Source organism: Psammomys obesus, unplaced genomic scaffold, assembly GCF_907164565.1.
Source record: "Psammomys obesus unplaced genomic scaffold, mPsaObe1.curated_primary_1811, whole genome shotgun sequence".
NCBI classification, from domain to species: Eukaryota; Metazoa; Chordata; class Mammalia; order Rodentia; family Muridae; genus Psammomys; species Psammomys obesus.
Genome location: NW_026596051.1, coordinates 35084177 through 35110222, shown reverse-complemented (window position 1 = coordinate 35110222; position 26046 = coordinate 35084177). Strand labels below are relative to the sequence as shown.

Below are 26046 nucleotides of genomic sequence, written 5' to 3'. Positions count from 1 at the left end.
CCTTATGAACTGTGAGCCAAAATAAGCCTGTCTGCCAGTAAGTTGTTTCTTCTGGGTATGTTGTCACCGCAGTGAGGAAGCAACCAATACTGGCTACAGTGGAGCATGTAATATATTTTTAAAGATACTTTATGCATATGAGTGTTTGCTTGTATGTGTTTATGTGCCCGTGTGTGTGCCTAGTGCCTGCAGAGGCCAGAAGAGGGCATCAGAGCCCCTGGACAGTTACGAGCCCCAGTGTGGGCACTGGGAACGGAACCTGGATCCTCTGCAAGAACAGCCAGTGATCTTAACTGCTGAGCTATCTTTCTAGCCCCTGTGCTATAATCTTTACACTGAGGAGGCTAAACCTGGAACATAGTGAATTTAGGATCAAACTGACTACATAGTCAGAACTTATCTCAAAAACACAAAAAAACAAAAACAAAATCAAGGCTGACATCGAGGCTATAGATGACTGTCACAACTTCAGAATGTGCCATCAAAACTGACTAGCTCCTAGTGAAATCATGACATCCAGTTTTGGCTACGGCATTTTTCAGTAATAAGTACTTAATATGCTGACTAGTTGAATATCCCCCAAAGAAGAAAACTATTAGATTAACTCACAAACATACACTCCTATATTTATATATAGCCATAAACCCAAGGTGATACTTCATGGTTTCCCTTTGTATTTAAACTGAACTATCCTGATTTGAAAAAATGGAATTCTTTAGCATTTGATGAGTATAAAACTTACAGTTTGGAAAAAAAAAAAATCAAAGAGTACAATGGGAAGGAAACAAAACTACAAAGCCAGAGAATTAGAAAGGTTCTACCACAGTTATATTAAGCCTGGTATAAAGTGACTGCATAACTAATTAAAAGGAGGAAAAGGGAAAGAGAGAAGCAGGTATGCCATTTACATTTCTAAAGCTTCCATACAACTTACCCTGGAAAGGGGCAACACAAAATAAGAAGTGCTAATCTAGCTGAGCATGGCAGTACACACCTTTAATCCCAGCCCTCTGGAGACAGAAACAGGTGGACCTCTGTGAGTTCGAGGCCCTCATAAAAAATAAATCTTTTCAATTGTGAGCTAGGAGATGCACTCCTTAATCTCAGTACTTGGTAGGTTGATCTCTGAGTTCAAGGCCAGCCTGGTTTACCTAGTTAAATTCCAGGACAGCCAGGACTATGTAGATTCAGTCTTACCGCCCTCTCCAGATGTTAATCTTGTCGGGCTTCACAACATGCCCCATGCCCCCTGGCTCCGGTGTCCTCAAGCCCCAAACCCCACTGGACAGAGAGCAGTTAACTAGTGTTCGTTGCACACAGCCAGGAACAGTAGTCTATTTTACTTGCCAGGCCCTGCCCTTCCTCTCATATTGTACTTTTAGTCATTAAATTCTAACTGTAAATTCAGAAACTGTAGCTCTATATACTGAAGAAGTGACAGTCTGTAATGACTACATTATTCTAGATATTAAAAGCCAAAGTACTTGGACTAGGGATGTAGCTCAGTGGTCAAGTGCCTACCCCAGTTCTGATCTGCAGTACCAAGAAAAATTTAAAAAGCAAAGTATGTAATGGTAAAAACAATGATAGTATACATAGTAATTATATAGAATAACCATTATACTATACATTTTATTAAACTTAAGTGTGGTTATCAGTTACATTTTTTTTTCTTTTGGGTGTAAAATGAATCCTGTTCGTATTTGTTGTAACAGGAAAAGCATTAACCAGAAACTGCTTTCCCGTCACTAGGAATGACTGAAACTTAAATCAGCTTCACACAGTAACTGGCAAACCCATAGAGGTGGCTTGATCCAAGCTCTAGGAAAGTCTGAGAACTTCAGCTCCAACTTCTGCGTCTGCTGGAACCACCCAGGGAGTCACTGTGCATGTACCAAGCCTTTCTAACCCTAACACTGAAGTCACATGGGTAGACGCCTGGCGAATAGGGAAACAGCTGTGGATTTGAAAGCAAAATTCATTCTAAAAATAATCTGTGATTATTTGCTCCCTCAAGCCTTCCAAGTTAGGTAAATTGATTCAATGTATTCACTCTAAAATGCTTAGCATACCTATTGTCTAACAGTTATCTTTACTGCTCATGAAAATCTGATTTAAAACATTTTGCACTGTGCTATAAACACTGACCAACTATCAGGACATTTATGTAAATCAGAGACTGACCAGTTTCAAGACTACCAGGTTTTCAGTGTGGGATGGCAAGGTGCCTTCTGAATTTCAAAGCCCACTATGTTCAGCACCTATCCAGGACAGCGGCTTCCATTCTGCTTTCCTTTCAAGGCCCACAGATAAGATACATAGAAGCACCCGGGCAAATACTACAAATAAAGATCTTAATTGCTTTTACTTTGTGAAATTCCCAATTTACTTTGTGAAATTGCCCAATTCCAGAATTTGGCAAAACCTAACCCCATAAAAGGTAAGTGCTCTGATGAGCTGGATGAGGTTGATGACAACAGAAACAAACAACAAAAGGCCGATCAATCACTTGTAAGTGGAAGACAAAAGAGAAAAACAACTGCCTGCCATCCATCACTTTCTTCTGAGGATGAAGGCAGAGGGAAGGAACTTCATTGTCATGTTGACTAAAAAGGGACCATTTGAGGAATGGGTTATTACCTCTCTTCTGATTTCTCAGATTAAAGGGTTCAGTTTCTTTTTTGATGCTCTGGAACACGAGCATGGGTACCTTGTTCAGCGGAGGGGAATACAGAAGCCTGAAAACACAGAGCTGCTGTACTTTCTATTCAGCAGGACTCTACCCTCACACTGAGTTCCCTATTAAACCACATAATGCTTGCCTGCTTATTAATACCTCCTCCTGCCTACAGCTATTTAAAGCTTCAAGTCTTTTCATTTATCAGTGACCTATGTTAGAATTCATATATACACTGGAATCTCTTAAAAAGCCATGTGAGAATACAACTCTAATGCAGGCATGAGCGTTAGGAAGTGAACGGGAGCTCACGTTCATTAAAGCCAGCTTATGTGTAGTTGATCCGCACATCTCATGTTCCTGACGGCCAAACAGCTGGTTTGTGTAGCCCTGACCAAGTCTACACAAGGAGAAAAACACAGCTAGAGTACACACACAGGGACACAGCCCAAAAGATGATCACATGGCCATAGCAAAACAGCAGTGTTTTGCTATTTTAAATCATAAGATAGGATTTATCTTTTGTCTTAGCATTAGAATAAACCAATATAATTTACTTTAAAATTTTTCACGTATCCTAGAAGTCAAAAACTTTAGAAAGGGAAGACAAAAATTAGGCCTAGTTCTTAAAATATGAAATATAGGGGCTAGATAGATGATTCGTAAGTTAAAAATTCTCTCTGCTCTTTCAGAAGACCTGCGTTCAGTTCTCAGCACCCATGCTGGTAGGCTCACAACTGCCTATAACTCCAGCTCCAGGAGATCGGACACCTCTGGCCTCTGAGGCCTCATAAACACAGACCCAAGTCACTAAAAATAGTAAAAATAAATATTTAAAGAAAATACATGAAATGCACCAGAGTATAGGGATAAACAGCTATTTAAATTTAGTTCAGGCTCACCTTGAACTTTCTCCAGCCTTCTGCCTCAGCTGTCTAAAGTGCTGAGATTACAGGCATATGTGCCCTGACTATTCAAACGTAACTGCTCCCTCACACAGGAATGATGAGGACACCTTTTGACAAAAACAACTTGCCTTTTTCTTCAGATGAAATTTGTGTTTTCTTTAAATACTAGCTCTGCACAGCGTGAAAAAGAAATCTCAGCAAGAAAGGAGACTACCACAGTGACGCTCCTCCAAAAGAATGAAACAGAGTATAAGAAAAATAAAATTTACCCTTTATTTCTTTGATACACAGATAATTCAATGCCACCATCTTTGTCTCCCCACTGTCTTTTTGCCATAGTAACACCTGCTGCCAAACTGGGTCACGAGTCCAACGCAGGGTCAAGTTTCTCCACTTTGATGACTATGTCTGGGTCTAGGGCAGCAGCATCTTGGTTAGCCTCTGTCTCTGACTCTGATAGCACTTCCTCCTTGATCTTCACAGGCTTCCCACCAGCCTCATCATCATCATCTGAAGACTCGTCAAGCTCCCATTCATCATCGATGTCCATTTCAAACACCCTCACATGCCGGAGGTTTGAGCTTAACTAATGTAAACAAAGGAAGATTAATACTGTGTACATGAAAGGCTTAACAAATACATTATGTGTTAAGGAATTAAAATCAGGGGCATAAATCAAACGATGGCTTTACAGGAGCTATAGTCCTAATCATTTACTACAAAGACACTCAACTTGGTTTTCACCTTATGTAAAATGACCTCTTGGTAAAACAAGATTAGCGGAATCCAGGGTTATCTTTACCTATTTAGTAAGCTTTCTCAGAACAAGGCAGTCAAGGCTACTATACGCTCATAATTAACAGAAACTATGACTCACAAAATGACATAAAGAAGGTGTCTGAAGGAGGCTCCAGAGAAGCAGGGTCCCATCCTGCACCATCTGCAGTACTCACCACACAGGACACCTTTCGAAGGCCGTTCCCAGCAACATACTGCGCTTTCATGCCCTCCAGCAGCCTCCAGTGCTTCTCAAAGTGCACGGTGCGCGTGGGGATAATGCTGCCCTGCTCATCAAGCCTACAGAAAACAACCAGGAGTCAAAATCCTCCCTGGATTATCAGGGGGACTCTGCTACCCATACTCCCATTCTCAACAGAATTCGAGCAGCCACCACAAAACATCTGTGATAAGATAGTCTGTAAACACACTGTAATGCCAAACACATAGAATGTCACACTAGTTCAGGTTTTTTACTTTCTTTCAAAGAAGGAAAATAACAGCATCTTACAATTAGAGAGACTGTAGTTACTTAAAAGTCAGAGTCAACAAAACTCTCCTCTTAGAACAGGTCATATACTTTCAAAATGAACAATGAAGTCCTAATTCTAGAAAACACTAAATACAAATCTAAATTAAATTCCACTATAAACTACTGATAACAATGTGTCTGAAAAATGGAATGGAGCCACGCCATTCTTGGGAATCCTTTTTCTTTAACTGTTAAGCTAAAGGTACAAGAAAGCTATTAAAGTCTGCATCTAAAACAAAGTGAGCTGAGCCTAGCACATAGGTCTGTAATCCCAGCAATTTGGAATCCTGTGAGGAAGAGGATCAAGAGGATCTGGATTACAGAGTTCAAGACCAGCATGGGCAACACAGTGAGACTGCCTCAAACACAGGGTTGGAGGGCTGGGTGTGCAGGCACAGGAGACAAGGCAGGCAGAACCATGTGAGTTCTAGGCCAGTCTAGTTTACCTAGGGAGCTCCTGGCTAGTCAAAGGTACATAATGAGTCTCTTGAAAAAAAAAAAAAAAAATGGCTGGAATATAACTACATGATAGAGCACTTTCTTAGCATGTGAAAAACCTAGGGTTCAATTTCCAGAACAACAACACAGAAAATCAAAGACAAAAAATACAAGGTAGGAATATTTCCATTCATCTGTCCCAATAGTTATCCCTACTAACTAAAAATCTGTATCTGGCATGCCTAAAACAATAATAATCTTTGATGCGTATTAAAATAAAGTTTTAGGTGTGTCTTTATGAGTTAAAGACATGCCTGGTCCACATAGCAAGACTTTGTCTCAAAACAAAACAAAAACCCCAAACAAACAAATATCCCCCCACCCCCAGTCAACTGTTAGCTACCACAGTGCTATACACTGGTAGTTCCAGCAATAGAGACCAAGGCGGGAAGACCATGTGCTCAAGGCCAGCCAAGGTAAGGCTGAGAGGAGGGGGCGGGAGGGTGGAGCAGGGCGACAGAAAAGCTTCTTGCTCTATGAGGCGGACAATCTCCTAACGAGTCAGTTACCTTGTTGAGTAAGTCCCAGTGAACTGATACTCCGCGGAGTCTTCACGGTTATACACTAATGACAGTGGCAACTGAACCAAAATCCTGTCTCTTCCTTCGCGCCCCATGGAGTCTTTAAGGATGACAGTCACAGTTTCGTCGTCATAAAACTGGGCATCTAGACAACTGTAAGTGCTGGAAGCAAAGTGTTCTGTTAGGTCAAAATAATCACAACTGCTAAGAAACCACTGCATGGATCACTTCATGCTGGCACCAAGGCCAAAAAATAATTTACGACACTGACATTCTCTACACGACGAATTATCCCACTAGTTTTTATTTTTAAAAAATTACTAAATTACCTTCTCAATATAATTTCCTCACTATAATAAAATCTTAAAAATAGGCAACCATGAGAAAAGAAGAAAAATCTGTGAAGTTGGTTCCCAATTCTAAACACCTGACATCAATGGCTAGCCTATGTCTACTAAGATTTCACGGGTGACACCTCCTGTTACAGGCTGAAGATGAAAATAAGATTTCACATGTGAAAAGCCTATCTCCAAAGTACCACTAAAACCAGTGGGTAAGGAAAACAGTGAGGAGAGACCAGCCAGTGCTCAGTGTCTCTTTCGCTTTCACAGGGTGTTGGGGTGTGGCTTGGTTGCTAAGATTCTTCTGGACCCTAAAAAACTCAAGAGATGAACATCACTTCACACTGTTGCTGCTTTAGGCACTAACACAGACTTCAGCCTCACAGGACATCTGTTTCTTGAACCACATTACTTCCTTGGCTTAGAAGAATTATAGCAAAGCACAGCACATAAAGACACACGAATTCCTGCAGGGCAGTAAAGTTCTAACAGCCTCTATGTATAAAACGTGAAGAGCCCTGTCCTCTGTGGGAAGTGAGAGATCACTTTTGCCTTTACCATCTCTAAGTCTGACACTCTCCTACCCAATAACTAGAGGACACAGGCACCTTTACCCTAGGACCTGAGCTTGTCACCTAATCCAGGCTGAAGACTTACCTTCTTCTGACTTTTTCAGTTGTGGCATATGTGAAACTCCCAAATTTAATACCAATTAGTCCATTACTTACAGATCTTGAAGAAAGAAAAATAAATAAGTAAGTAAGTAAATAAATAAATAAATAAATAAATGACTTTATGGAAGAAACTGGATAGTCAATAACCTAAGTAACTGATCAGTTGGCAGATGGAAAACATTATACTCTTGCTACAGAATACTGGTATTTGGGCTAAACATCCCAGGATAAATGACCTGAGTTTAAAATCTTACAGTCATCAAAGTAGTTAGATACTTGCTGAGATTAAAGGTGGAGCACAGAGGAGGGGAGGCAGAGGCAGGTGTATCTGATTTCCAGGGCAACCTAGCCTACAAAAGGTTCCAGGCAGCCAGAGCTACACAGTAAACTATGTCTCAAAACAAACTAACAAATAACAACAAAAAACAATGTAGTTACTTAACTAAGGGTATGGGAGAAGCCAAACTATTTCTTTACAGCAACATCTCAGTCTCAAAAACTTTCCTTTAAACTGACATTTAACACCATTTAAGATGCTAATGGAGCCAGTGATGGTGGCAGGCATGGAGATCCACACCTTTTATCAGGAGGCAGAGGCAGGCAGATCTCTACAGAGAGTTCCGGGACAGCCAGGGCTACAAAGAGAAACCCTGTCTCAAAAAACAAAAGCAACAACAATAACAAAAATGTTAATGGAACCTTGAACTGGATGTATTTTTTTTTTTTTTTTTTTTTTTTTAGAATCTCAAAGTTAAGTTTCTGTGGACAGAGCCTCCCATGTACTGAAAGTCATCATTAACACAAAATGAAAAGCCTTTTGATAATGTACCCAGAATGCAGCTTTGAAAGTCTAAAAGTTCTTAGATAGAATCCTGATTCCACTGTCAGATTTTTTTCTGACCCTACGAAAAAGTTAACATATAATATCTATACATCATTATAATCTAGAAAAAGAAATCATTTTAAGGATTAATACTTACTGGGAACTATCAGTATGTCTCCTTAAAATGCACATTTTATAAACTGAATCTTCTAAGATAGTAAAAAGAAGATAATGTAGATTCGAAGTTTTATTATTCCACCTAAGGAACAAAATGTAATGTCAAGATAAGGTATCAAGCTGCCGAAGGTTAGAACACAGTTTACTGTCCACAACGGATGGGGAAGAATACTTACAGAAACGGGAATTTTAACAATCTACGTGTAGACTCCATGCTAAAACAGTAAGAAAACAACATGAGAAAACTTTATAATCACTGCTAAACTTATAGTGCATATGGATAAAGAGAATTACCTCCTAGCATCTCTATATAATGGAATGCAAATTGCTTGATTCATCGATCTTCCGATTACATCCTATATAAGACAAAGTTTAAAACAAATGACCACGGGTGAGGATGAAGCTCAGTGGGAAGAATGTCTAGTCAGCAAGCTCAAAATGCGGGGTTTGACCCTGATCTCACCCCATCACAACATCAAACAATGGGAAAAGGACAAAATTAGTTCACTTACATATAGAAATACTCTACAGAAAATATAACTATCGCTATTAAAGTTTCCCTATCATCAAGCTTTGAGATAGGAAAGCTTAACAACAGAATGGAAGAAAAAGAGAGAGTTCTGAGGTTTAAAAAGGAGCTGGTAGCCATCATTCAGCAGTGAAAACAAGACACAACAGCTCTGGAAATAAGATTCAGAGAAACTAAGCCTTCCCCTTGGAACAAATTCCTAAAGATGCCAATAATTTCAATAGCCCATTTAGAAAATTTATGTAAGGAATTAACAAGATGAACAGTAGAAAACTGCCGATTTTAACAATGAAAAACAGTGAAATGGTCATTTACGTAAGTAGGCCAGATACTGCAGTTTTTCTCACTCCCACATAAAGACATGTATTTCTTTCAGACTTACTGCTGGCTTTTGCAAACACTGATCAATAATGTTCTCCATCCGCCTTTTCACAAAATGCAATGATTTTCGCGGGTAATAAGGAAACAGCAAAGGGCTTTCTGGTTTCAAACAAAAACACAAACAAAACCCAAAACAAGCTATAGCAAAGCAATAATTAGGAGAAAACACTGTTAGAACCAACCCCCTATACCTTACGGTGTAATTATACCTTTATATATCTCATTAACAATGACCACAGCTACTAAACCCACCTCAGGACACCTGGTCTCACCCAAGCCCAGCTCCATTTCTGCTGGTCTAACAAGGAGGGCGCACACAGGGAACCACGGAACATATAATGACGCACAGCTCAACCTGCTCTACTCTTTGCTACAGTGCAGTGGCAAGGGGCAGCCAGTGTTATCTTGGAAAATATGGTATTGAAACAGAAACAAGAAATAAACTACACAAAAATCTCTTTACTTTTTAAAAAAGGCTGCTTTAGGAGTAGAAAGTGATGTACGAAATAGCATTTCCCCTTCCTACTCTGCAAAGTTCTGTTTTTGTTGTTGTTGTTTAGTTTCAATTATGTCTACATGTGTGAGTCTGTACCCATGAGTGATGGCGCTGGCACCAGACCCCTACAGAGCTATAGTCCAGTTGTGAGGCCCTGAGAACAGCAGTTCTTAACTGCTGAACTGCACCCCAGACCTTGGGAGATTCTTTTTCTCTTGTTAATGCTCCTTACAGAAACTGTATGAAATAGGCATCACATTCTCCAATTTCCAGATTAAACGAACAGGCTTACCAGGCTCAGACAACTGCCTGGCATAAAAATGGCTTCCTAGAGCTGTAAGTACAGAGTGTGACTCTTAAGCCCCGTTCTTTACAGCTTGGCAGGTATCTGCAAACACCTTACATCTTGGGTATACTGGCTGAAATGTATTTTAAACATTAGTCTGCTAAGCACCAAACAGAGAATGGTATGAGTGAAAGGCATATGATCTTTGTCTCCCACTCCTAAAACTGTTCCTCCAATCCTTGGAATTTTCCAAGTCAGTAGGAAGGCTCCTAGGCAGCCTCAGAATAGGGCCCCTTGATCAGAAGCTTCACTTTCCAACTTTATCTGCCAACCCTGGAGGTTGAGTTTAATCAATGGCCAACGACATGATCAGTCACATCTATGTAATGAAATGAAAGAAACCCATATGCTGGGGCTTGAAGAGACTCTGGGCTGGAGAACAGAGTTCTGAGAGGGCCTGGAACTCTGGCCTTTCCTCCACACCTACTCCATGCATCTCCTGCCTGGCTGCTCTTGGGTTAATTTTTTTTTTTTGTTTTTTGTTTTTTTTAGGTAAGCAAGTTAGAAAACCTGAGTTTTTTCAAGGTGAAGAAAAGGAAGGTATGGAAAGCCCCTGTAGCTTTCCAGGCAGAAGCATGGGCAATGTGGGGCCTGGGCTTTTGGGGCAGTCTGGTGGGGATATTAAGGCGTCACTCCTTTGGACTCTGACACTCACTCGAGGTCTGTAGTTCATACTGAAGTGAACATCAGAACCCTCCGGTGCAGTTGTGACTGGCTGATGTCATGAAAGTAAAAAACATCTTACTTGGTGTCACACAGTGGTTTACATAAGTCATGAGAGTGCCACACACTATTTGTCATTTTGCTATCTCTCCAATTGAAGACAATGGAGATAAGAAGCCACCCCCAAAGAAGTTAGGGGCATTCAGCAGGTTTCCAGCTCAACTGCCAACTGGCACAGTAAGCGCCTGGTCCCAGTCCACTACTAACAAGCTCGTGAGTACCTTTCAGGTGGCTGCTGTTTTGGAGGAAGTCATACCACTGGTTTCCTTCCGTGTTAGGGGGCGACACAAGGTCGTCATCTTCATCTTTCAAATACTATAAGTAAGAGTAGACCACTGAAATTCAGTAAAGAATGAAACTTCTCAAATCACTTTTTTTCTTCATTTAGTGTGTTATTGTGCTTTACTGCCAAATTCCCTAAAAGTCATTGTTAAAAAAGAGAAGGGACAAAGGTTTGCTAAATGTCAAGCAAATAAACTAAATGGTTAGAAAGGTCAGAATGAAGTTAGAATGGAGACGAAGAACTGAGTTTGTCTGTGCTTCCTTTCTATGAACACATTTTAAATCGTTAAAAACTGAGTGCCAGCTCTCAGTGTACTCCAGGGCGGCTGTTCCCGGAGAGTGACCACAGACCCCTGCGAGTCCTCAAGACCCTTCCAGGGACCCAACAGATCAGCAGCAGGTTCGTAACAATCCCAAGACCTCGTGCCTCTTTCATTGCCTTGGCACGTGCACTGGTGGTGGGGAAAGTGGCTACCGTCCTCACCAAGGATCACGGTGGTTGCCCAGATCAGGCAGGCACTCACCACAGTCCCGCCCCACAGGCTCATACTTCTACTTCTCCTTGAAGAGCTTCTAATGACTTTATTAGATCTTGGCTCTGAGTACAGATCTTTTTTGTTTTGCGTGAGACAACTGGGAGGAAGGCACACGGCACCTTTGTTGCCATACCAAAGTGGGAAAGTTACCCTAAGGGAGGCACTTGTGGAACTGTTTCAGTTTAAGTTAGACAATGCTTAAGACAGGAATTCCATTTTTACTTGAAAAAGTGACTCGAGGAAAAACCTTAGGTATTAGGAAGATATTTTCTGGAAAAACAGTAAGCCTGTCACTCTGAGCCCAACAACCAGAAGCTATTTCATGCCAACATAACATTTAAACTTCCAGCTGGGTGTGACAGCACAGACTTATGATCCCAGCAGGAGGAGCGTAGGCAGCTCAAGCTCTGTGAGACCTTGTCTCAAGAAAGAAACAAACCTTTTAAGCAGGAATTAAAAGTTAAGAAACCACAGCTGCCACTGTGATGTCCGACAGCCTCACAGTACTAAAGAATTCTCTCATGAGGCTAGTGACTAATGAGATATAACTTCTGGAGACTTGCTATAAGACATTAGCACCTGGGAGATCTATGACCTCACAGAACCAGTATTTGCAAAAATACCAAGACAAGACTTTACAAAGCCCCACATGAATAACAGATCACCCCCTTATAAGGAAGATGAACAGGTTCAGTGTTCAAGCAATAGAAAGCTCATTTAGGGACTCAGATTCCACACTAAATCTAACCTCTGAGAAGCCACCATTTGCTGGGTTTGGTACTGTATCAAAAGACATCCTCAACTACCTGACAAAACTATTACACTGCTGTCCCTTCCAAGAACAAGTTTGAATCCAGATATCCTTAAACGACATTAGCCAAAACAGCATATCAAAGCAGAGACTGGGCATGAATGTGAACAGGGGACCTAAACTGTCTTCTACTAGCTGGGCAGCAAAGAGTGTTGGTAGCATATAAAGCAATGCCAGGCCACTGAAATTTTCCATTAAAACATAATGAAAACTGGATTATTTTTAATTAGTGAATGAATAAACATTTTTTTTAAAAAGTGCTTTTTAAAAAAGATTTATTTTTTAAAATCTTTTAAAAAAAGATTTATTTATTATTTATACAGTATTCTGCCTACATATATGCCCACATGCCAGTAGAGGGCACTAGATCACATTATAGATGGTTTCGAGCCTCCATGTGGTTGCTGGGAATTGAACTCAGAACCTTTGAGTGCTATTAACCTTTGAGCCATCTCTCCAGCCTGAACAAACACTTTTTCACTAACAATAATATCTGCACGTGACAGTTAATACTTGAGTTAAAGTGTTTGGTGTCCTCAATAATTGTTCAGAATATAAAAGGTTTCAGAGTCAAATACTATAACATTTATCTTTGGTCATTTTACTGAAAAGGCAGACCTGCACGATATTTGATATTAAATTATCATAAACTTTGGATAATACAAATTAATACTAAGTTTTAAAAATTTATTCTAATTAAAATATATTATTTCACCTCTTCCCTTTTCTCCCTACAATCCCTCTGATATACCCTCCCTCCAGTTCTTCCTATGACCCCTGACATGCCCTTTCAAATTAACATTATTTAGTTTAAAAGTTATTCTTAAAAATCAAACAAGTTTAATCTAATGTCCATACCTGACCAACTCTTTCAACATTGAAGTATTTTCCTTTCCGATTATAAAGGTCTGGAGCCTGGAGGATAAATACAGGTTAGTTCTAAAGTGTACTTAAAATAAAAAGAAAGCATCTTAAATTTACAAAAATATGTATTCTATGAGAAAGCTTTGTTGCGGCTCCTCTTTTAAAGATTATGAGACACACACAAAGAGAAGCAGACTAAGTTTCTTGAGTAAGTACAGCCACTGATTAGCTCAAGAGTTTGTTTTTTAAGTAATTGCTAAGGTTGTCAATTAAACTGAATTTAATGTAATTACCTCTTACCACTACTGAGGGTTAACAAAATTATTCTCAAAAACTGTAGAAATATAAATTTCTTACCTCATTGAAATGTTCAGTGAGAAATTCAGCAACAAATGTGATATCCTTCTGGGTCATCTATAACAATATGAGACAGAGAAAACAAGTCAAACCAAGAAAGCTTCCCAATAAAAGGCTCCTGTATACAGAAAGGCTGGGCTTGCAGGACCCACAGATTCCACAGATTTCCCCCTAGGTGAGGCCATATATACCCATCACAAGTCCTGACAGCTAAAACCTACTGTTTACCAAGCTTTGACTTCAGTGCTATAGTCTTCTCAAGAAAAATAAACAAGCTTTTAAGGCGTCAGGACATTAAAGTAGAGACTACAAGACTACAAAGTAAAGACTACAAGCTTTGTCACAGAACTTTATAAAACACAGATATTAAAAATTTAGGTAGCCATAATAATGTAGTGTGCGATGTTTTTTTAAAAGCCCTTTAAAAAAATAAAAATAAAAACAAGACTTATGAGATTTGTTTAGTGTCTTTAGCTGGCACTCTGATAGCTAGTAACTGTATGAAAGCACTTCAAGACTGCAACATTGAGCTCAAACAGAAACAACAGACACAGGAGAGGAGCAGCAGTTGTCATTAGTTATCCAGGGGACACTGGCTCCCAGACTCTACATACACAAAACACAGGAACTTCAAAGTCCTTTACACACAGCGACAGAGGACATAAGCTAAGCGTAGCCTCCTGCATGTGTAAAGTCACTCTACATTATTTATAAAACTTAGCAGAATGTAAATGCCGTGTAAATACTCTTGTTTACAGAACTACTTAGGGAAAAGCGGAAGAACCTAGACTTCACGCGCTCAGTGCTAACTTTTTCTTGAGAGTGTTGATGTGGACATGCAGGGCTGCCCGCGCTCCCAGACACCACTACCTTGTTCAGCTCAGGAAGCACGTGGTCTTCCGTCATTCTCAGCATTGCTAGAAAGAAAAAGGTTTCAAATTTATCTATAAAGGTCATCACAAACACAATTTTAATTACAGACACATTTCAAAGGCAATGTGTGCTTTACAGTACTAAACCTCTCATTTTGAAGAGTTTCTTCCCACTAAGAAAAACATATTTCTCCTAAAATCTTAAACAGTAAACAATTTAAATCAACTTACCTACATATAGCCACCGAAAAAACGCCTTGAAGTTTTTCATACTACTATCTATAACTCTAAAAGGTAAAAAATAAATCAGAAAAATGATTATCACATGCAATTCACAGATCATTGTTCAACTGTCATAAAATATAATACACCCACTCTTGTATTTTATCCAGTCTGGATGACAATTAAATACCTGGAACAACAGATTTTTACAAATCAAACACACCCCTAAAACTATATTTTTAGAGGCAAACTGGTTCTTTTAAAAAATAAAGCAGGTAACTTAGATTGTAACTGGTTCTAACTGGCTTGCTACAAGCTGTACAATAGTCTTTCTCAGTTTCAGAAACAAATCAGAAAAAAACAGCTTTCAACATTACTTCATTTAAAAAAATTTACTGGTCAGTAAACAGAAAAACATTAGCTCTAAAAGAAAATCTTCATTACAGATTTGTCTGATGTCACTACCTCTGACATACATGTACCTCCAAATTTAGTACCATATATCTTTATCTTAAAGAAACCACTTCTGAACTCCTTAAGCTCACATCTATGAGGTAATTACCCTAAGCAAGTAACCTTCCTGTCCTTCAAACCCTTTCCCAGAACTATGCTGTGAGCTCTGAAAAGTGAATTAGCATCAGTGACAGTTAATGCTAACTATCAGACACAATGTAGAATCTCTAGCAAGAGTCTGAAACAGGAAGCCTCTAGACCAGGTTGGCCTGTAGGCTTGTCTGTGGGGGATTGCCTCGAGTATGTTAACTGAGAAGACCTAGCCCACTGCAGGCAGTACCATTCCCTAGGTTTCAGTCCTGGCCTACACAGGAGTGGAAAATACATTGAAAGCTCCCATTTCTTTCTACTTCTGAATGTGGATGTGATATAACTAGCTGTTTTAAGATCCCGCTGCCTTGACTTCTCTGTTATAATGAACTGTGACATAAGCCATTTCTCCCTTTTTGTCAGGTTTTTTTTTTTTATCACAACAGTCCTTAAACTAAGCCAGTATCTTACTTTTCTGTATAACGACACTTGAGAAAAGACTATGTATGATATACCTCACAAGTTATCAAGCTATGGCACAAAAATGTTTGCAGCAACAATGAAAACAAAAAGTTTCTTTGTGACTTTTCCAAAAGTTAAGTTCTACCCAGGCAATCAGCTAATATCAAAATGCTTATATTTCCATCTGTAAGCTACCATAATAATGCTGCAATTTGCTTGAAAGAAACAAGTAGTTTAGCTACCTTCAATGTGTATTGAAAAGCAATCACAGAAAGCTTAATATTTCATATGTGCTCTGAACTAATGTAGGGAACCACAAAACACTTAAAGGGAAGAAGAGCAATGCCATTTTTCTTCCCATTTGTCTTCTGAACATTAGTGTCTGTAGCCTCTGTGTTCTAATGCCACATTAAAGGGACAGTTAATGGGAAGGGCTATAAAAATTATAAACTTACAAAAATAAAAGAAATAAAAACAAATTCAGAGGGCTGGAGAAGTGGCTCAGCAGATATGAGCATGGTCTGCTCTTTCAGAGGTTCTGAGTTCAATTCCCAGCAACCACTTAGTGGCTCATAACCTGAAATCTGATGCCCTCTTCCGGCATGCAGGCGTGCATGTAGATAGAGCACTCAAACATAAAATAAATAAAATATTTTAAAAATGTATGTATATATATATTTTTTTTATAAAAAGGGCTGGTGAGTTGCAGAGCTCAGCAACAGAAGTCAAGTGCAAATAGGGCACAGAGCTGGAGTCCAGCAAAGACCAAGAAAAACCGTAAGTAGGAGTGAGAAACAGCCTTCTCACTCAGCCTTAGAGACACAGTAACTAAAGCAGATGATCCTCAACTGCACCCAATGCACAAGGCATTCTTGGGACACTGTAAACCCAAAGTGAGCTGCAAACTAAAGTCCTGCATCAATGCTGAGATCCTGGTAATTGTACTCTGACGTAAAGGGAAATAACCATATTCTCAGAAAATATATGCAAATGTCTTCTAAGAAAAACGTGCAAAATATATACAATATACTCTAAAGCATTAGCAAAGAAGAAGTACTAAGTAAGATGTAAGAAATGCAGTAAAATTAATCTGAAGATGAAAAATTAGGGAAAATAGTCATACCCATAACTGTCTGCTTAACTACAAGCTCTTCTGAACAATAAGGAGCAAAGGATCTTTCTAAAATCCAAGTATTAACCTGTGGCTCTCAACTGCCCAAGAGACTCTTACAAACCCAAAGGAAAAAAACCCTATGCCTTTTACAGTGCCTGTGGCCTCTACATACACAGCCCACCCTCCCTCATCCTTTCAATTCACTCCACCGCTTGTGCTAATTCAATCCACTTCAGCCACACTGCCCTTGAAGCTCCTTGACCATGCCAAAGAAGTTCCAACTGCCACCAGGACTCCCTCTCTCCCTTCCGACCTCCCCCTAACTTCATCTTCTCCAGGAGGCCTTTCTGATGTTGCAGTTCCCTTCACACTGAAGAGGACTAGGTGCAGGACTCCTCTTTCACACCAGCTGTGGGTGTTTCAATGAAAATGGGCCCCACAGGATCATGTTTGGATGTATGTTCCCATTTGCTGAAACTGTTCGGGAAAGATTAAAAGGACAAACCTTATTGATTTTGTCACTGGGGGCAGACTTTAAAGTTTTAAAGACTCCTGCCATTCCTAATGTGCTCTCTGCATCCTGCTTTCAGATCCAGATGTGAGATCTCAGCTGTTCCTGCCACCACGCCTCACCTGCCCTCTCCCATTGTGGACTCTAATGCTCTGGAACCTTAAGCCCAATTAAACACTTTCTTTTTCAAGTTGCTTTGGTCATGGTGTTTTCTCATAGGAACAGAAGAGCACCAAAACACCAGAATACCTCCACCCAAAGATGTGTATTGTTTCCATATAAGTGATCATCTCTAGACAACAACATTAGAATTGAAGCAAATGCTGTGTAAATAGATAGCAACACTCCTTTATTATCCTGAAAATAATGGCAAGAAATAAGTCTGTACCTATATGATAAAGATACAATATTTCTAGAGCATTTCTGACTTGAACTTGGATATGTGCATATGTAATCCACAGATATGAAGGGTTCTCTGCACAACCATCTGACACTTTGCCTGTTTTTTTTTCTCACTTCTATCTATAACTACTGAGCTATATTCATTTTAAGTACCTGTTGGTTTACTATCTATCTCCCCACATTATAATCTAAGCTTTATAATCAAAAAAGGGCAGAGACTTTTATCAGTTTTGGTCAGTGCTGTATACTCAGTTTATAAAACTTCTTTAAAACACAGCTAAAAATTCAGAGTGGAAGGACACATCCATAATCATAGTACTCAGGAGGCAAAGGTAGGAACACCATGAGTTCAAGGCCAGCCTGGGCTACAGAGGGTGTTCAAGGCCAATCCAGGCTACATAACAAGACCCTGTCTCAAAAAAAAAAAAAAAATTTTTCAAAGCAAAACTATAGGTAAGTGTTCCATAACATTTAAATGAGTGGCAATATTAGACAATTACACCAAGAAATTTTCTCAGAACATAAACTTCAAAGTTGGAAATTATGGCAAAAACAAAAACAAGAGACATGGAGAAAAACAAACAAATGAACCCAAAACTCCATCAAGTCTACTATCTGTCCACATAGATGTCTAGAAGAAAACCTCAGTTAATAAAGAGAAAAAAAGAAATCACTAGAATAAGTTAACAGGATTAAAGTTGGGTTTTTTGGTTGGTTGGTTTTTTAGACTAGGTTGGTCTCAAACTGAAGAGCGCTACCTGCCTCTGCTTCCTGAGTTCTGGGATTAAAGCTGTGTGCCACCACCACTGGGCAGGATTGAGGTTTTGATAGTTCTTTCATATCAGACCACAAATAGAAAGACCCACATCTAAAAATGCTTTTGTGAAACTTCAAGATGTTAAGGATTAAGATTAATGCTTGTAAGTGATGAAATAAAAAGTATCCTTCAAGAGGGCTGGAGAGATGGCCCAGAGGTTAAGAGCACTGGCTGCTCTTCCAGAGGTCCCGAGTTCAATTCCCAGCACCACATGGTAGCTCCCAACCACATATAGTATAATGAGATCTGGCCCCTCTCGGTGAGCAGGCCTACATGCAGTCAGAGCACTATATTCACAGTAACTAAATAAACCTTAAAAAAAAAGTATCCTTCAAAGTCATCAGAAAGCAAGAGCCTATCTATCAGCAATAAAAAGCCCTAAATGCAATGGAGCAATGCTTTGAAAATTCTAGGATAAATTATTGCATCTTCAGATCCTAAATCCTGGAAAAAATCATCAATTTTGTATGTGGATAGGAAAGAGACAGGGAAGTTTACCTTCTACATCTGCTTTCTGAGTAAGTTACTTTAGGACGTGCTTTAGGAAAAAAAAAAAATTAAGAAAAGGTTCAGAGTCTAAAAGTCTAATGTAGGAAAGCAAAGAGACAGTGTCTCTGTAAATAGCCAGATAGGGGAAGCAAAGCACAGAACAAGCAGGTGCAGGATAAAAGGGACACCAAAAGGGCAGAGGAATGCCAGGATGGGGCAGTACCCTTCACACAAAGAAACCAGGGAAGGGTATGCTAGAGACATATCTCTGACAGTGCAAGAAAACTAGGATGCCTGCGGGGAATGGCAGAACCCTGCGACTGCAGCCCTTGGAAGGCCAAGAGGAGGACGGAAAGTTTCAGGCCAGCCTGGAAACACAGATAGACACTGCCACAAAACACAACACAACACAACACAACAGAATAAGACAAGAAGGCCGACAGTGCTCAGGAAATCATAACAAAGACAAAGAAAATTGGTTGGTACAAGGAATAAAATATAGCCATGGTTTAGGAGGATGAAGTAAAAGAAGTAAACACAGAAGACGACACAGGTTAGAACGAGGGTGAAGATGTAAGGAACCATAAATAAAATTTCTCATTAAACGATCTCTGCTACTCACATAATTCTGATTAGAAATTATCTAATCAGGTCAACTTGGTAGGTTCTTATCTAAGTCAAAAGTAAATATTCTCATATCCACACTCCTGGTAAGTAATATATTACTTACTGGAGAAGTTCATTTGCCTTGAGAATGAAAGAACCCACAGCAGTAATAGCACCTAAGGAAAACAGACAAAGCAGGGTCACCTTTGGGTAAGTTTACCGTATCTAATGTAGTCAATGAGAAAATTCAATCAGTACCTTCGATGCCTGTAGCATCCAGTCCTAGCGGTTCATATTTTTGCTTCCATGAAGCCATTCCTTTCAGTTCACTCAAATGATACAGCAAAGACTCGGACCCACTAGCAAAAGAGCAGAGATAGGCCCCGTTACTATCAACCAGATGATAGTCAACAACAACCTGAACACTGCTTCATCTCAGAAAAAAAAAAAAAAAACAAAAAAAATCTTAATAAGCTTTCCACAGGAAAGGATTATTTCCCTAAATTATTTCTAAGAACTAGAATCATTTGTCCATCGTGACAACTGAGATGAAAACATAAGACTACAAAATTAGATTCTCTACCATGATCAGATGATGTCCCATGCGGTCAAGCCCCCTACTACAGGTGGCCTGTACCCCTAGTCCAAATCCTCGCACTCTACCATGTAGACATTTGTTCAACAATAGACACTTTTGTGGCCTATTTCACAGTTAAATGAATGAAAAAAGCCCAAATGTCCAAAAAAATAGTTTGGTTAAAAGATGTTGGAAAACCATTTCAGAAAAAGAACTGTCACTATTGATTTAATCTTGGCTATGCCAAGTTCCCTAAAATGCCAGTGCAAACAGCTAGAAAAGGTTTGAAAAGAAAATGGAGAAAAGGAAGCAGAAAGATAAGCAATGCAATGTAATTAGAATGTAATACCAAAAAAAAAAAAAATTCTCCATCACTTCCATACCTCTGTAAGTGACTTATAACCAATTTTTGTATACTGGAATATGATGATTCTATAGACTGCCCAAGTTTTTTTAAGCCCTAATTAAAAGAAGAAAATACATTTAGCATGTAAGTATGATACTATATGTCATTCCAAAAATAAACAAAATGCAGAGTGTGTTCACAGCCATTTAAACATATACACTTTAATAGCACCTTCACTGTTAACTGGTTCATCAGCAGAGTCTGAAGTTCAGCACTACAACAAAAGAAGAAAAAAATTTAGTAATTTCTGTACTTAAACTCTGGATGTGCCATTTAAAACCTAAATTTCAAAGTACAAACAGGATTTTGAAGCAAAATAAACATGAAGAAACAGCACCTGTCAAAATGAGGATTATGCTTTATTTACAAAGAGACAGAAATGACACAGAAGAATACAGAAATGAATAAAGTATACATTTGGAAACATCAAGAAAGGACTACTAATTATCACCCTGGGTAGTTATCTCCCCAAGGTGCCAGGAAGAAAAAGGTAAGCTTTTTCTTACACACCCAATACACATACATACAAACATACATACATATATACAAACAAACAAAGTTATCATTTTGAAAATTTTTAGGATTTTAGAAAATCCTAAAAACCAGGGCCTTATACCAGAATTTACTTCCATAGAGAAAATAATTACTTTTAAAATACTTACTGTCAAAAAAAGACAGAAAAGGAAGTCAAGCCGAGAGCATGAACTGTGCACTCACCTGGCTTTTCCCCACAGCAGTAAGTGCATGAACTCATCCTGCACTGATGTGGTTGTTGTTTTTTCCTAGACAGAATGAAAAAAAAAATATGTAATACATATTTGTGAATTATAAGCATATTTATTCAAAATTATAGGAATGCAATCTTCTTCCCTTGCTTTAACCTTTCCCCAAATATTCAACTCATCACCAGGCCTCACTGACTGGAGGCAGCCAGTCCCCTATTTCACGACCTGCTCTCCCTCCCAATTTCACCTGCTTCAGCTCACAGCCCTTCTTGCGCAGCTGTACCGAAGGGAAGAGAGTATGTCATGGTTTGTCCCCCAAGAGTTCCTCAATGTGGTGACAGCTAAATGGTGGACTCTTTAAAAAGTAGATGAGGATGGAAGGTGAGTGAGTGGGAAGAATGAAGGTGATACTCAGGGGAACCTGGCTAGTTCTTCCAAGCGTGATTATTAAAGATACTATCCAACCACACTGCCCGGTTCCCTGTGGTAGTGTGATCCATGTTACATATGCTCCTGCCAAGACGCCACCTGGCACAAATCCTCCATTATGGAGAACAAATGATGCCACACAATCGTGAACTTTCAGAATCTAAAACTGGGAGTTAAATAAACATCTTTTCTTGATATATTACTCAGCCTCAGTACTTCGTTATAGCAATAGAAAACTGACAAATACAATTCTTTTTGAACCTAAATACTGAGGTTATATATATCAAGCCAGCTGAAATAACGAAAGAAATAATGATCTTAGCCTTCTACAAATCCAGCTAATTTTTCTTTTAAGATTTGCTTTACTTTAAATGATGTGTGTGTGTTTGTGTGTGTACACGTGTGTTCATGAATATAGGTACCCACCGATGCTAAATCATCAGATCCTTTGGAAGCTAGAATTACAATTGTATGTGAGCCAATCAATGTGAACTTGAGCCCTCTACAAGAATAGCAAATATTCGTAACTACTGAGGCATCTCTCCAGCTTGCCACTTTTTCTTTGAGAGAGGGTCTCACTCTGTAGCACACATTAACCTTTAACTCATGGCAAACTCTCTCCCTTGTCTTTCTGCGCGTTGGGATTATAGTCTAAACCACCAGTTCTGACCCTCATATACCTCATAAGGCAAATACAGAAAATACACTCAGTATCTCCACAGAATCAAGTTCAGTTATTAGTACATTACCTGCACAAACTTAGTGAGACGAGAATCCATCTGCATTAGTATTTCTTCCCATGCTTCACACATACATGTCAGTGACAAATTTATATACTATTAACAAAAAGAAAAACATAGTTAAAAAAAATCAAAACAACATGCTGTGTTCTTCTTTGGCTGTGTCAGAGAAATCGAGAATTTACTTTCAATTACTCTTCTAACTCAACAAAGCTATAGGAAAAGAGAAGATATAGAGGAGTTTTAATCCAGCAACATGACTTCTTTGGCAAGGAATCACATTTAAAGACCTTCTAGGTCTATGTGATCCGGCTGGAATGCAGACAGGCCCTGGATTACAATATGACCTGGCTAGAATACAGACATGCCTTTAGTACACACCTTTAATTAGTGTACAGAAGGAAGCAGTGTGGTTTGAAAGTGCCCCTAATTGAGGGGCAGACGAAGTGACAAAGAGGAAGATTTGACAGAAGGAGTCAGAGCTAGGATCCACCCAACTCTCAGGACACACATGGGAAAGAGAAGCTGCTGAGCAGCGCAGGGACAGTAGTGGAGTGGTACGAGTAGCATGTGTGGCAGTTTTACTGGGACAGTTTTGCAGAGACAGGTTACAGAGGGAGAATGAGCCAGAAGATTAGAACATATTGCCAGAGTTAGTTTAAGGAGAAGCAGAGTAATTCTGTAAGAAGCTTAGAGAGAAGCAAGATTGAGTCAGTCAACATGGAGATGCATTTGGGCTAGAACAGCTGAGTTGCACCAGCCAGTGAGAGTTCAGAAAAGAGCTAGCAAGGGTAAGTTTATTCAGCAGCAAATCTCAGAGGCTGAAACATTCTAAGCCTAGGTTAGCAGATGGAGGCTGGAAGCTAAAGCCTTCAAGGTTCAGGTTTGTAGAAGATTAGATTGTACAGAGGCTACAAGCTTCCAGGTCTAGGCCAAAGGACAGTTAGAAGAGAAAAAGAAATGCTCTGGGCTCAGCCTAAGCCGTGTATTCCTACAGCTTGGGTAGCTCTCATCTCCTCCCCTAATCTGAGGAAATTAAAGCAACATTTACGGAAGAGCATGGTTAAGCTTTGGTAATCACTTAACTAAGAAACTACATTATCCAGTGATTCTAACAAATTTACAATAACACATTTCCAAGTTTGTGTCTGAAAAAATAAGTATCCTGTACTTTTTAAAGTTTACACATACTGTCACAATGTTGCTTTGTTCAGATACTCAACTGTCAGACAGGACCCCTAAGAAAATACTAACATCTAGAAATCTTTAATATCAAGCAAAATAAAGACTGTAGTAAATCAAACAAAAGAGCAGTAATTTGTTGTAGATGCTCCATCCAGATACACTGTTTAGCCTGCCCTGTGTCTTATTCTAACAGTACACAGCAGAAACAGCACAACTCAAAAGTTTTCGCACCCCTAGACTCATACTGTGAAGAGAGACTCCTGCAGCCATCACCTTGTGAATAAGCACGGGCAGACGGGCTGGCTATAGAATGAGGGATGTAGAGCAAAGACAAAGCTATTGTAGTCTAGAGACACACACTGATTTGCATGACCAGCTTCTTTAAGGTGAGCTACACCAGGCACAGTTCTATAGAGCCTTTTGAAACAGCCTACCCCAAATTGCTTACCTACAAAACTATGAACCAGTATAGAATGGATTTATTATGAACAAAATGTGACTCATCTGAAAACTTTTTCCACAATAATTTAGCTATAAAATTTTTATGTCACAGTTTCATTACAAATAGTGTAGAAGATTTACAGGATTTTCCCCCTTTTCTTTTGGAGGCAGTTAAGAGGGCTGAACAGGAGATTTCAATTACATTTCTGCTTTTGATTTGATAAATATTGTAAGACTTATTTAGTCTATAGCACTCCCACCGCCGGCGCCTTTGTACAACATAAACTTTTAATGGTTTTCTTTATGGAAAGTTAGGAGCCTCTAGTAAGAGGCTAACATAAAGCCGGTTATGGATGCATACCTGTAAGAGAGCGGAAATGTGAGTAAACTTTCTGGCCATCCGAGTTACTTCAGGTAAGAAGGAATATAGCAGGTTGGTTTCAAGCTACAAAGTAAAACAATAAAATGAGTCACAGGAGCATTTGCTTCTTTTGAAGACAAATTATTCTCATTCAGCTCAAAAACAAGCCCTTAGCTTAGAGAAGAGTCTGAATCTAACGACATGCCAGAATTATCAGAATCCTGTCCCGTGAGCATAACATAGTTTGGAAACCAGCAGATGACTATAACAGGGTTGCCAACTGGGGTACAACACTGAGTCATCCCTCCCTTCTGTGTAGCTACCGATACAATAACCTACAACATTATGACAATATTTTAAAATGACCATAGATTAATGTAAAAAATTAATATAAGTAAAAAGAATTAAAGATTACAGATTAACACATGCATATCAGTAGTATGAGTCATATTTCAATGAGGTTGTCACTATCCATTATGTCTGGCCTTGGCACAAATCTGTGATCACAGAATTTGGGAGTTGTGGGCAGAAGAAGGAGGAATCCAAGGTCATCTTTAGCTACACGCAATGAGTTGGAGTCAAGCCTACATTACATGAGACCTAACTCAAAAACTACAACAAAAAACAAATCTATCACAAACCTCACAGAAAAAAAAACAAATAATTTTACTAAACCTCAGATGCAAACTTGTTAATCAACAGTTTCTCAGCATCACAAAGAAGAGCAAATACAAACAGCCACAGTCTCAGGCGCTCTGATGTTCTGAATAGAATGAAGGAAGGATGCATATCCTTTTTGTCCTACCTCTGAGAGTTCAGACATACTTAGGTTAAAACAGCTCAGAAGAAATACTTGGGATGATTTCCTCACAAAGTAAAGCTATAATGTACATACAGAAGCCTGGGCAATATCCTAGTCTACAACACAAGCCACAGTTTGGAAAAGATTTTCCCCCATACTGAGTGACCATTTAACTCAAGTGGCAGTGTGCTGGCTGAGAACACATACTGGAAGCGGAAGGCCTGGCATGACTTCCCAATTCTGCAATGTCACTGAGTAAGCTCTGCAGTTCCTGCGTGACCAAAGTTTTACCTACAAATGAAGACCACAGCAGTGCCTATCCATTACATAGCTGTGTTTGAAGCACTACGCACCTGTCACATATTAAGTGACCAATAAATATAGACTTTCTACGGACAGAAAAGGTCCCTTTAAAAAAAAAAGGAAAACTTTCAGCATAAAGCTAAACTGGTCAAGGAACCAGTTGCTAAAACAGACTATCAAAACAGTTTTAACTATGAAACTAAACTGCAGTGTGCAAGAAATAATATTCACTACACTAGCATTCAATATACAAGATTTAGAAAGTCCAAGTAGACTTTACTGAGTATTAGACTCCAGTGATATGAGTAATTAAACCCTGTAAAAGCATGGTCTGCATGTGTAAAGCCCTGACTTCAATTCCTAGTGCCAGGGGGAAAACTGTAAACCACATACCTGATACTGCAAGAGAGTTCTAATACTCACCTGAAAATATGAAACTTCTGATGCTCCACCACTGGAAACCTCTGTGACCACTGATAATGACTTCAAATCACTTGATAAACACAGAGCAAGACAAGTACCCGCAATCTGCAAAAACAGTTATCGCCATGCCCGACACATTTGCTATTACTGACAGGCTGCATCTGCTTATAACAATGGAAGCAAAAATTCACACAGAACTTGAAAAAGTAGAAATGCACAACCCTGGTTCCTGACATACCTAAGGAGTGGCCCAAGCAGGTACCAACACCCTAATGTCTGAACTCCTCCATGAAGGGACTCACACCAAATACTGGAGCCCCAACATGTTCCCTAAGAATCTGAGCTATTCTCTCTCTTCTTTAC

General features: G+C 39.3%; 1 protein-coding gene across 2 annotated transcripts in view; it reads right to left on the bottom strand.

Annotated features, from left to right (window-relative positions):
• Positions 1 to 3835: 3835 nt before the first annotated feature.
• Positions 3836 to 26046, bottom strand: part of Anapc4 (anaphase promoting complex subunit 4) — a 31022-nt gene continuing 8811 nt past the window's right edge. The window contains exons 8-28 of one of the 2 annotated variants that reach the window (XM_055624114.1): positions 25684 to 25788; positions 24156 to 24239; positions 22178 to 22264; positions 20992 to 21056; positions 20446 to 20488; positions 20252 to 20328; positions 19550 to 19650; positions 19416 to 19467; positions 14357 to 14412; positions 14121 to 14170; positions 13254 to 13310; positions 12891 to 12947; positions 10625 to 10718; positions 8840 to 8937; positions 8223 to 8284; positions 8105 to 8143; positions 7909 to 8010; positions 6912 to 6986; positions 5902 to 6075; positions 4539 to 4662; positions 3836 to 4171 (exon numbers count right to left, since the gene is read on the bottom strand). In XM_055624114.1, the coding sequence (XP_055480089.1) occupies positions 3947 to 4171; positions 4539 to 4662; positions 5902 to 6075; positions 6912 to 6986; positions 7909 to 8010; positions 8105 to 8143; positions 8223 to 8284; positions 8840 to 8937; positions 10625 to 10718; positions 12891 to 12947; positions 13254 to 13310; positions 14121 to 14170; positions 14357 to 14412; positions 19416 to 19467; positions 19550 to 19650; positions 20252 to 20328; positions 20446 to 20488; positions 20992 to 21056; positions 22178 to 22264; positions 24156 to 24239; positions 25684 to 25788 (1827 nt within the window). In that variant the 3' untranslated portion in view covers positions 3836 to 3946. The remainder of the gene's footprint in view (positions 4172 to 4538; positions 4663 to 5901; positions 6076 to 6911; positions 6987 to 7908; positions 8011 to 8104; positions 8144 to 8222; positions 8285 to 8839; positions 8938 to 10624; positions 10719 to 12890; positions 12948 to 13253; positions 13311 to 14120; positions 14171 to 14356; positions 14413 to 19415; positions 19468 to 19549; positions 19651 to 20251; positions 20329 to 20445; positions 20489 to 20991; positions 21057 to 22177; positions 22265 to 24155; positions 24240 to 25683; positions 25789 to 26046) is intronic. The other variant, XM_055624115.1, reaches the window with a different exon arrangement.